This window comes from Tamandua tetradactyla, chromosome 18, assembly GCF_023851605.1.
Source record: "Tamandua tetradactyla isolate mTamTet1 chromosome 18, mTamTet1.pri, whole genome shotgun sequence".
In the NCBI taxonomy this organism is placed as follows: Eukaryota; Metazoa; Chordata; class Mammalia; order Pilosa; family Myrmecophagidae; genus Tamandua; species Tamandua tetradactyla.
Genome location: NC_135344.1, coordinates 55,106,264 through 55,119,180, shown reverse-complemented (window position 1 = coordinate 55,119,180; position 12,917 = coordinate 55,106,264). Strand labels below are relative to the sequence as shown.

At 36.2% G+C, this 12,917-nt stretch overlaps 1 protein-coding gene across 1 annotated transcript in view; it reads right to left on the bottom strand.

Annotated features, from left to right (window-relative positions):
* Positions 1 to 9,933: 9,933 nt before the first annotated feature.
* CDH2 (cadherin 2) overlaps positions 9,934 to 12,917 on the bottom strand; it is a 210,847-nt gene continuing 207,863 nt past the window's right edge. The window contains 1 exon segment of the mRNA XM_077135728.1: positions 9,934 to 11,353. Coding sequence (XP_076991843.1) covers positions 11,147 to 11,353 — 207 coding nt within the window. The 3' untranslated portion in view covers positions 9,934 to 11,146.

The following is a 12,917-nucleotide window of genomic DNA, read 5'->3' as shown; positions in this document are numbered from 1 at the left end:
CCTTTTTGCTTTCTCCACATCTCTCCACTCCTGTGCATTTCGAATGTGGCATACTTTATTCTGCCTCGTTGTTTGCAACCAAGCCTTCTGATCTCAGACTGTATGCAAAGAGGCTTCTGAAGTTATCTTCCTAAATGAAGCTTGCCTTCCTTCTTGAGAGAGGAATTTCTGTGCTGGCATTTTGGTTTTGTTGTCACTACATTGCACAATGTAATGGCTAAGTAACCAAAGTAAAAAAAAAAAGGGTTCGGTAGTGAACACTGGGATATGCCTCCTCAATCCTTCTCGAGAACTGAGGCACCTATTTCCCCATCTGCTGAGAGTGTGGCTGGCAGAGATCCCTCTTCCAAGATTGCCTTGAGTAAAGAAAGTTTTTCATGCAAAGTCAAAAACATGCCTGAGGAAACACACAGCCAATGGCTGGTCTGCATGGGGCTATGAAGGCAGGGTCTCCTCATCCCAGCGTGGAACAACCCAGAAGGACCATCGCAACTTTAGAGCTGCCCAAGGCATCACCTGAGGCCTCTGATGAGACTACACAGCAGCCCAACTTCTTCTTCTGCTTAATCCAGCTTTTGTCCCTTCCCTTTTACAAGCACTGGCCCTAAACACCCTCTCTGGCAGACTTTCTGCTTGCTAATCTGCTAATCTCCATCTCTTCCTTTGGAATCCTGGGACATGCTCTTAATCAGTGTTCCTGCTTATGGTTCCCAGCTGTCTAGGTCAGATGGGAGCCCAACAGTTGTAGACAATGCCAGACCATTTCTTTTCTTGGGCAATTCTGCATGGCAGGTCCAGTTGCTTAGACTATGGCCTGGTGTATGTTGGGTGAGAGTCATGCATTATGTTTTTTGAAAATCCTAATGCGCAGGTAAGTTTGGGAACCATTCACCAATAAAGGACACCATTTTTCAACTGGTCCCTCTACCTCACAGTGGTTGTATTCCCTCTTGCTAAAAAGCCTGACTCCTTCTTTGGAATTCTTGTGTTGGATCTGGAGAGTAAACTATTTAATGCTCATCTGGGCAATCATGTTTTTCCCTGCCTGAGACTAATAAGCGACCTGGGCTCAGGATGACCAGGTTTATTAAAATATTGCATCCTTCTTAGAGGATTAGTCATTTGATAATTATCATTTGACAATAGAAGAATTAATTTAACATGAGAAACAGTAAAAGACCAGTACCCTTCAAAGGAAGGGTGTGTCACACTATTTCATCATTTTATCCCACCAAAATTAACATGCAAGCAATCATGAAACAAATGAATAAACTAATAGCTCCATCTCTATCCTTTTTCTATTCTGTGGGTTGTAACATCAGTACATTCTAGTATAACTATTAGCTTTTATAAGAGAGAGGTATTTTAGACTTCAACTTAAGTCATTCTTTTCTAAGTTATTGACTTAATATTTAAAGTCTAACATGTGTTCATCCCTTTACAGTTTATAAAATACCTTTGCACCAATGATTTCATTTGGCATTCTTCAGTTGCACTGAGTGATTTAATAAACTGGGTGATACTAGCATTAAGTTCTTGTAAAAAATGTGATCATAATTAACAAAAAGCAATTTAGCATGTTTGCTTCTATGCCCTGTATATCCAGTTATTAAAATTTAATGTGGCATGATGACCTAATTTTTGAAAGCTTCCTATGCATGCAGTCAAACGGTTTAAGAGAAATGGCCCTATTAAGAAGGGAAATATTAAAAAGTGGATATAGAATTAGGTGAGCCAGTCTGAAATGGATGATTCTGCTAGCATAGCTGAGTTATTAAATCTGCATTTTGGAAAATCTCCAAAATAATAAAGTTTGATCTCTTTAGGATCTATCACTGCCAGGCACTTTAATTGATGTTTAGAATTTCTGTGGCTCCAAGTTTCCTGGATATACTTGGATATTCTTCTTGAGCTTGTGACAGAGGAGCCAAAGATGAAGGTATTATAGCATTCTGGAATCATGCACTATTTTACTTCAATAAACTTGACTATGAGAGCCAAATATACTATACAAAACATACAATACTGTTTTCAATAACAGTAAGAATTTAAAACAGAGATGAAGAAACTAAGGTGGACACTTTGTTCAATTTCAAGAAATAAAATAAAGTAGCTTACCAAGGTAAGTGTAACTTGAAGGGGCAAAGAAAATGCGTATCCTGGAATTGTAAAGTTCTCATGAAAGTTCTGACCAAAGCTCTGTCAATAGTGCTTGAAAAAAAATAAGAGATTTAGCTGAAACTTCAAGTGAAAAAGCTTCTCGAGAGTGAAAATGTTTTCTTCTCTCGTAAATTATAAAAGTAAATGAAGGGGAGTGTAAAGGTAGGTTGGTGGTAGAAATCTCACCTGCCAGGCAAGAGACCTGGGCTCGATTTCTGGCCCGCACACTTTCTCAAAAAGCAAACAAGCAAAATAAACAAACCAAAAAACCCAAACCCACAAAAATTCAACAAATGGTGCTGCAATAATGGGATGCTCATATGGAAAAAGAATGAAAAGTGACCCCGCCACACCGCATACAAAAAAAGGGGGGGGGGGGCGGGGAAATGAAGCAAAACTCTGAGTATGTTGACAAATAGGACCGCGTCTTAAAAACCAGAGGTAGCGGTGGGTACTGTTCCAGGCTTTGACCTGACAACAGAAAAGGACATGGAAAGACTAGACATTGCTGGAAGTTATGCAGCTATTACTGGGCAGAGGTGGGACTTGAATCCAGCGAGAATCATACCCGGCTCTGCCTTCTGGTAAAGCTTAGTTTGTCCTCAAGGCACTGGGCGGATGCCGCAGTGTTCTAGCGAATCAAGTTAGTCTATTGGAAAAACAAGCCAGCAAGATGGGATAAAGAAACAGAATAAAGGATTCATGTTTCTTCACGGAGAAGACAATGAGTTTCTACTAGAAGATTAAATGTGCCCCCCGAGCCTGGAAATGCTACTTTGGTTTCCAAAACAGCCCAGTTTACAACCGGAGAATGAAAACGCTTGGGCCAGAGATGGCAGGCAGGTCCCGTCACCCGTGTGAATGGCGTCGAGGAAGGAGGGGTTCGCCAGCCTTCTGGGCCCTGTGTGTGGTGGCACAGAACTTGGGGAGAGCCCAAAATGAGTAAGAAAGGTAGGAATATTCCAGTCTGGGTGTGAGCAGTGAGAGAAAAAGACTTAGCATAAGAAAATTTTAAATTAAAAAACATTTTCCCTTTGCTTCTCTCCCAACACCCTCCCTCCCCATACAGCCACACCGATGAGCTTAGTGTATATACTAGGTTATGTAGGTTTCTTTATAAAAGTATGATTGTGTGTGTGTGTTTTCCAAAAAAATTTCTGCTGAACTAAATTAGAAATCGAAGCTAGGTATATGAAATTACAGATTTTTCTACTGTCTGTAACATGAAAACATGGCAATTTTATATGGCTTGCCCTAATACATAAGTGGCATTGTGCAATAGAGCTATTTTCTCCTTTGTTCTCTGGACCCTAGTTTTTTCACTGGGTGCTGGTGAGGCTGTGTGGCACAGATGAGTATAAGCTCTGGAGCCAGACAGCTTGGGCCGAAATCTTGGCTCTGCCACTTACTAGTTTGTTGTCAGTGGGCAAGCCACTCATCTTCTCCTGTTACAGTTTCTTCAACTAAAAAACTGGGGAAAATAAAACTGACCTTATAGATCTTAACATGCATTTCATAGATTCAGACCGTCGGCTTCATGGATGGTCCCAAAATGTGTCACTATAAAGTTTTCACACAACCACATCATCACAGCCACCTGGCTGGAATACATCCATTGGGGCATGCTTTTTTTTTTTTTCTCTCAGTCATTAATATGTGGGGAAAAATAGCGAGTCTATCAGAAATGATAAAATACGGTCATTATTGTAAGGATTAAGTGAATTAATATGTGAAGTGCTCAGAACAGCATCTTTTGCACATAGAGAGAGCTCATTAAATTCCATCCATGTTAACTTGTCTCTGTGTGGTGCAAACTAGCAGTTTTGTTCACTGTAGTCCATGAGGACATAGTTTCTCCAGTCACAAAAGAAGTAAACTACAATTAATAATTCATAATGTTCAAAGGGGGCTGGGAAAATAGGGAATTGAGTCTGTGTGAATTATTCCTAAGGTTGCAGAGATCCTTAGTGCAATAGTATGAAGCAAAGCATCTGTGCTGAAAAGGCTCCGAGGCAAGAAGTTCCCCTTAGTTTGTGGTTGTTGATGCTTTATTGATGCTTAAAAAGCAAAATGGCATTAAAAGAGGAAGATAAGAAAAATATCTAGTGATATAAAAAAGCATTATTAAAATATAATCTGAAAGAGCTCCAAAATAAGGAAAACATGTAAAATTAAAATTAAACAAAAATAATTCATCCGATAGTCTCATTTCTCAATTGACACTGGATGTTAACATAATATACATATATATAAATTTACTGCAAACAATTAAAAACCCCATTATAAATCAGTAGAAAACTCTTAACATTGTACTATGCAAAATAATTTTTGCCTGAAATAGAAACTGAAAAAATTGTCTTGAAAATATACATACCTTTGAGAATTATTCTTGAAGTTACAATGTTTCACACTTAAAACCTGAATAAATGAATCTAATATTTTAAATGTATGATTTAGAGCAACAGACTTCCTCAACAATGTCACCATTTTTGTTTCACACACAAAAAAATCTCTGGTGAAGAGATTCGCCTTCACTACTTGCTTCGCCTTTCCCATCTAAGTGTAGGTATTTACATAACAGTCATATAATTCTCATGTACTTATATTTTGTTTAAACAAATTTTTTAAAAAACAAATATTTCTCAAACTTTAAATTGAACCTGTAATCGCACAATCATTTGTTGTAGAAAAAATTCAGGGAACTGGAATTATTTAAAATTTACAAATAATCCTTAAACTCATTTAGCTACTATAGCATCATCTCTTTTAATCCATTGTACTCTTGACCAGATTGGCTAACAGAAAAATGGTGACAAGTGCTCTTTTACTACCAACCTTACAAAGACACTAATGATCAATCAAAAAGTAATATCCACAGGTAGAGTGAATTGGCTACATCAAGAAAGAAATGATTTCACTAATTCTTCCCCCAATTGCCTTTTGAAGGGGAGATGATTATTACATGGTAACAACACAATGGTAGGATATTTAGTATTTGTATTCTCTCAATTTCATCATGTTTATGACTCAAAATAGTGGCAGTTCAGGATAATATCTTAGTTCTTCCAGGTTTCCCTTTGAATATAAAAATCATACTTTTATTTTCCAAGGAAGCACTACAGTGGATTTTGAATGACCAGTTGTGAACTTTTGATGTGGTAAACAGAGAGGAGGACACCTGACATTTTTAATGCCCCCTCTGCTCCCCACCCCAACCCTGCTTTTCACAGTGTTGATTGGGTGGTGGCTGGGAGTTTCCAGAGGGCTGTGTGAAACCATCAGTGAGAGTAGCGTCTACATGACCGGTTCAATATCACCTCCAAAAATACAAGACTGGAAGTGATAGATTGGCTGCAAAGAGGGTAAAGTGTAAAAACCAAATCATCAAGACTGTTATTTTGGACAATCTGTTACACTTTTTGAAAATAACGGTGAAATAAAGTGGAATAAAGTTTAAAAATGTATATGTTGTTTACAAAGATGTAAAAGGAAAAATACTCAGAAATGCCTAACAATAAAGATATGAACCAAGAAAAGGCGGACATATGCTAAAACAAACACAATGGAATTTAAAGCCAAAAGCATTGAAAGAGACCAAGCAGATTATTTCCTACTGATTAAAGTTTCAATGCAAGTAGAGGATATAACAATTTTAAGCATGTTTCAATACAGCCTGGAAATAAACAAATCTACAAAACTATTAAGAAACATCTCTCAGGAATAGACAGACTAAAAATAGGTAAAACACGATGTATCTGAAAAACAAAGATAACAGGTTTGGAGAAATTTGTACCCCAAATAAAAACGCTGGATTCTTTTAACAGGACAATATATAGACACTTTTGACTACTCTGATCAAGAAAAAAAGCAGAAAAAAACAAGTCAAGTGAGAAAGGGAAACATAGCTAAAGGCATGGAACAGAATTTACAACATAAGATTGCATTCAAATCTATCGATAAATTTTTTAAAATACTAGGTGATATAGGTGATTTTTCAGGAAAATGTAAATTGTGAAAATTGGTCAAAAGGGACATAACACCTAAATACACCAAAACCTAGTGAAAGGATTGACAAATCATTTCACAAAAGACTGACTTGACAATATTGTAGGAATAGATAATCTTAATATGTATAAACTATTCCAGAGTACAGAAAAGAATGCAATTTCCCTAATTCCTTATTTGAGAATAGCATAACTCTCAGACTAAAACTGAGCAAGAATCGGGAAAAAATCAAAAGTATAAGTGAATCATTTATAATACAAAATTCCTAAGTAAAATAGCAGCCAATCAAACACATCAGTTCACTGAAAGAAGAATATTTTGAGCAAATAGGGTTTATTCCAGTAATGTGAGTATGATTCAATATTAGGTAACCTAATGGTATTAATGAATTAGTAGGTAATCAGTCATCTCTTAGAGATGAAGGAATGGACACCCCCTACAAAAGCTTCAAACACACACACAGAAGCAAAGTATGCTACGACATATATTAAGTACTAGAAGCATATAGAAAATGTTATATATACTAGTGAAATATACAAAGCCTTCCTACAGTATTCAGAAACAATGAAATAACGCTTTACGATCATCACTTCTACTAACTGTACAGAAAGAAAAAAACCTAGGTGTGAATCTTGGAAAGAGGGGAACAAACTATCATTGTTTTCAGGTATGCTTATTTGTCAAAGAGATCCAGGAGAATCAACAACAAACAAATGATCACAACTAATCCAAGAATAAAATAAGGCAGTTCGAAACAGGATAAAAGTGGAAAAATTGCCAATACAGCAGTAAAACAAAAACAATGTGTGAACATTAGCAGCAGAAATGATGACATGAGTGTAATAAATGCCTAATAGATGAGATGTGGAATGAAACTTCATCCAAATGCACAAAAGATCTGAAAAGATGAGACGTCTTAGTATTGGATGAGAAGTCTAAGTATCTCAGACAAATCTATTACCTCTTCACAACTGAGTAAAATTTGTTATGAAACTTGACAAAATGCTTCTAAAACTGATCCACAGGAGAAAATGCGGAAAAATAATGTAGGAAATTCTGACTGATAACAATGTGGGGGGTGGCTTGTCAGAACTGCGGTTCAAGCATGATAGTCCAGTATTGTGTAGGTATAAAATGAAAAAATGGAACAGAATAAAAGACCCAGAAACAAGCATACGCACACCTGGGAATTGTGTATATGATAAAGGGTGCATTTCTAATTATTGGGTTAAAGTCGGACTTTCTAAGAAGTGGCATTTGGAAAATAATGCATCTAACTTTTTTTTACAAAAATTCTTAGTATTCCAATGCATATGAAAAAATTTCTTGGTTAATTGAAGAGTTAAATTCAAAACAACAGAAGAGTACAAAAGTATAGGATAATACTTTTGTAATTTGGAGGTGAGAAGACCTAAAAATCCATCATTGAAAATACTGACAGTATAAAACCATCTAAAAATAAAAATTTCAGTAAGACAAACACCATAGAGAAAGTTACAGGATTAGCAACAGACCAGGGAAAAAATGTATATGAAGAGCATGTACTAATTAATTGACAAAAGGCAAATAACTCAATCAGGAAATGAAAAAAAGACAACTGGAAGAATTTGAAATGATTAATTAACCTCTTTAGTAATCAGGCAAGTTCTAATTGACATTAAGTATCTTTTGTTGTCCATCATATTGGGTAATGTCCAAGATGGTTAAGGGTGAGGGGAATAGAATTTTGTATACAGTGTGGGTGGGAGTGTGATTTGGTCTAATCTTTAATTTGGGCTGTTGGCAATGTCTTACTGAAATTTAAAATGCACATACCTTTATCATGGGAAACAACCCATTTCACACTGCTTCCGGGAATCTGTAAAGAGGTTTTTAATTTTCAGAGTTACAGAAGAGCCCCAAATCACCAGGAAGGGCATAGGAAAAGAATGGGGCTCAGAAACCACGTTTCGTAAATATAGTTTTCACGTTATTATTATTACATGACATGGTTACAGATCATTTACAGAGTTCTTGAAACCAGTAGTGTGGCTGGGCTCAAAGGCGAAATTGCAAATCCAAAAGAATAAGGCTTTCATTTGATTGTCTTACATTTTGTGGTTACTATTTTGAGTTGCATAAACTCTTTTGCCAAAGGAGGAAATTGTTGGCTTTTAGAAAGCCTCCTATTCTTTTAGCTAAAAGGCACTTTAAAATCAAGTTAAAACATTTATAATTTTAGTGAAAATTAATTAACTTCTCTCCACACTCTTTAAACCAGCAATTCCATCTCCAAGCATCTAATCTCAAAAATATTCTCATGCAAAGAGCCATGTACAGGTATATTTACCCTGGCAACTTTTTTTTATTAGTGAAAAAACTGAAAACAATTAACGAATTAGCATATGAATTAAATGAATGAGTATATTCAAATTATGGAATACTATCTAGTAGCTAAAAAAATGAGGTAGTTTACATATATATATTACTGCGGAAAAATTTCTAAGACACACTCAGTGAAAAAGGTAAGTTACAAAATAATACATAATGTATAACCCCATTTTCATGAACACAAGACAAAATAAAATTCTTATGCAAATATGCATAAATATTTTTTGGAAAAAGAATAAAAATTACACATCAAATCGTAAATAGAAGTTCCTTTGCAAACCAGGGAGGCTGTGGAAAATATTAATGCTTACGTTTACTGATTGTGTATATATAAAATATTATTAATGCTTAAAGTTTCTATATAAACTAGATATGTGATGGTGTATCACCTATAAAAAATAATTCAGATAGTGTTTATCTAAATTTTAAAATTTAAAATCTTGCAATGCTTGAATTTAACCAGATAGTCTCATTTTCATTTGGTTATACAACAATACTGAGGCACAGTTTAAGAATCAATTTTTGAAAAGACCATTCCAATTAGCAAATTTAGTGAGTTTCATTATGGAAATTCCCAGAGGCAACCTCTGACATTTAATGATTAGAAAAGTAACAAGACTGTATTTCCTATAGAGTGAATCAGAAGACAAGCAAATTTCACTATCTAATAAAAAATAACCTTTATGTTAAGCGAAAAGCCTGGAGTTCATTAGAGGCGGTCTATCGTATAGATGTTTTTCAAAGTAAACTGTGATTATGATTACGAAGCAAATAGAAAAATAAAGTGACAATGCCTTTGAGTCTCATAAAATTCACTTATGAATCACAGACACAGAAAGAATTTCACAAAATTTAGAAAGATCATTTTCCGTCTTCATCATGTGCGTCTATCAAACTATAGCAAATGGTCAAGTCAGTGAACAAGTCAGTCAAATCTAAAGGGGTTGTACTAAGTGGACAAAACAATGGCTTCAATGAATTCTCTGAGGATTCAAAATGTTCCAGGTCCTATCCTGTAATTTTACTGAGGTTGTCCCTGTGCTGGCATGTGAAGAGTCAGCATAACCGTTAGGTTGAGCAGAAACAAATGAAAACGCATGTTATTTTAAGAATTCCGCCAAAGTTCACTGAAGTTAAAGAATGTTATTTTTATGTCACCACAGCATGGTCTATTCTTGTGGCACTTGATGTTTGTCTTCTGTGGTGGCAGGAAGATCCACACTGAGGTTCTCTGTTGCTCAATGCACGCACACAGCTGTCCTGCTAAGGGTTTCAATGTTGAATAGTGCAAGAACAAATGCAAGTGTATGCACCGTCATTCTCAATGCAACTCCAGAACTTGGATTTCTGCAACATTTAAAGCAGCCCAGGGAGAAAAGAAGAAGTTCAAACCAGTCACCAGATCCAAAATTAGCATTTTATTCAGAACGCTGGGGTCAGAGGTGTGTCATTTATATTCTGGTACACAATACAGAGGCAAAGCTGTTGTCAGAAGTCTCTCCAGTTTAAAAGCATTTTTTTTTCATTTTTTTTTTTTAAAAACACACTTAGTAGTGCCACCGGTGTCAGGCCACCCCTTTCTTTTCTTTCCTTTTTTTTTTTTTTTTTTGGTACAAATTATGAAAAAACATTTGTGCTAAGAACTTTTCTCCCTCCCCAAACAAAAAAAGAAAACAAAATATAAAAAAAAAAATTTAAAATTAAAAATTGAGTATTCTAACTACAGTTCAACAATTGAATCAAATGTCACTTTGTTTTGTAAATACTTTATCCATAACGAAAGATATAAACATGCAAAAAACCTGAATCCATAGTCCAAATAATACATACACATGTTTTGAAGTTTCTGTACTTCTCCATAGACTATGCCAATAAAACATTATGTACACATACCCATCTTTACAGTGAAGTGGAAAAAATACAGTAAATAAAAAAGCGTACATGGATTAAGACCAAAATGTGTCTAACATTCTAGTTTATGAAAAAATTCAATTTTGCTACAAATCGGTGATATGAAAACTCCCTTTATTTGCAACCAGCTGCGTAAGTTTTAAGATTTTAGTGAAAAAAAAAAAAATCTAAAGTCTAAAACTAGAAGTGATGTACATTTTTTCCCCAGCTCATGGTCTCATCCCCCAAGATAATAAAATCGCTCCATGAGTTCTTCTGTTTGTTTGCTCAATTCCGTGTTTCAATAAAAGTAAATGCAATGTAACAAAAGTGTGTCGAAGCATATCATGGTTTAACTTACTGCTCCCACCACAAAATATTTTGTCTTTTACTTATCGCTTCAGAAATCAGTACCATTAAAGCCTTAAACATAAAACTAATTCCAATCTGAAAAAGGTACAAAAAGGCACATAAAATCCCAGTGCTTCTGTACTGTAAAATTCAAGTGTAACTGAGAGCTCAGTGTTTGTTTGTTTTTTTCCCAAACAGTATTGGATCGCTGATATTCCCTCTGAGCCCAAATTGGTTTGCAGCCTATGCCAAAACCTCCAGCAAGCACTGTGCTAGTAGACTACAAAGTTAAAGCCTAGCTTCTGTATGCTTTTTGGGAATATCAGTTGAAATGTTTGGACTTGTCCGAAAACCAAGTTCACCCTGAAGTTCAGTCGTCTCCTCCACCGTACATGTCGGCGAGCTTCTTGAATCGTGGTCCCCAGTCGTTCAGATAGTCATAATCCTGCTCGCCGCCACTACTCGAGGAGTTAAGGGAGCTCAAGGACCCAGCGGTGGAGCCACTGCCTTCATAGTCAAAGACTAAGAGCGAGTCATAGGGCGGAGCTGTGGGGTCATTGTCAGCAGCTTTAAGGCCCTAAAGGTGGGCAGATGAAGAAAGAGAGAAAGAACGAAGAGAGTTAGGATTTGCAAAAACCACAAGCCGATCTAAGTGATTCCATGGGATCAAACGCTTGTTCGTGGATTTTCATTTGCAGACTGCAACATTTTGCATAAAAAAATGGTCAACAACTGAGGTTATCAACATGTTAGTTAGTAAGTGAGGCCCAAACTAACTTAAGCCTTTGCAAAGAAACAACCCTGAGGTTTCTGGTTCTGTGACTCCAAGATATACACTGGGAGGGGAGAGTATATGGGTGACAGGTGTGGGAATGGATGAGCAACTGCCTGAAGTTGAGAACAGACGACCTTAAATAACAGAATATACGGAATAAAACTGCTATTGCTTTTAAGATCCCATTTAAATACAAGCTAAATTGTGGTAGGGCAATGCTATAGAAATCCATCCATTCATTCAACAAACATTTATGGAACAACTGCTACAAGTGCCAGAAAGTCTGATAAGCATGTCCGTGTGATAGTCCGCTGGGCAAGATCATTTCTGAATGAGTAATTACAGGGGAAACTGGTTACATGAATTAGTACAGAAAGCTATAGCATCAATACATGGACCCTCACCTACTCAGAGTCAGGGTCAGGGAATTGTGATGATTAGGTCGAAAAGGAATTATAGGCCAGGCCAACACAGGGACATCCAAATGCTACCACCTGGTGTTTGCCAGGTGGTAGAGGTCAGTTTACATCTGGTATAATAGGTGCTACAACGACATGAAGCAAATGATAAAGAAATAACAAAACTCTAAGAAGCAAGTGTAAGTAAGTTATAATACTAAAAACAGTAAAAAATAACAAAATCAACAAGGTGCTGAAACTAAGTCAGGCTGTCATTAAGAGCGAGGAGTACAAGGAGGTGGAAATGTATTTGACTTGAAACTGGAAGGATATCAATAGAAGAAAGAAAACCAGGCAGATGTTATTACAATATAAGGAGTTACTCAGTCATTTATGTTCTTAACAGAATAGAAAATGGGAAATTAAAATGATAAATTGTGCGCAGGTGTTATTTTAAACACTAGGGTGACTTTTAGCTTGCACAGAACCAAGGAAAGCAATGAGGCGCTATCTGTAGAATGTACACGGGGAGAAAGCCTGTCAATCTAAAATAACTTGTGTGTCTGGTTATTTAAAAGAAAAAAATAAGGACAAAGGAAGTAATTATCATCTCTATTCCTGACTGGCAAAAAAAAAAAAAAAAAGATGCTTTTTAATGTACAATTCAAGTCTGCAGCTAATTCATAATTACGCTCTACAAAGATTTTAAGGATTTAATTAATACTCGGTTCTTTTGGCATCTTTAACTTTTTCCCAGTTACGTTTTAGTACTCCCAGATACACCAACATGAGTCTTCAAACAATCGTTCTCTTTTTACACAACTTGGCTTTTTGAATCCCACTGTGCTTCTTGTGGCATCACTTATCCAAGATGCATCACAGCCCATCCTACTATAGGGCGGTCCCTCCACCAATCCATGTAACTTACGAGCACATGTATGTGATTTTTTATGAGCACCTGTTTATTT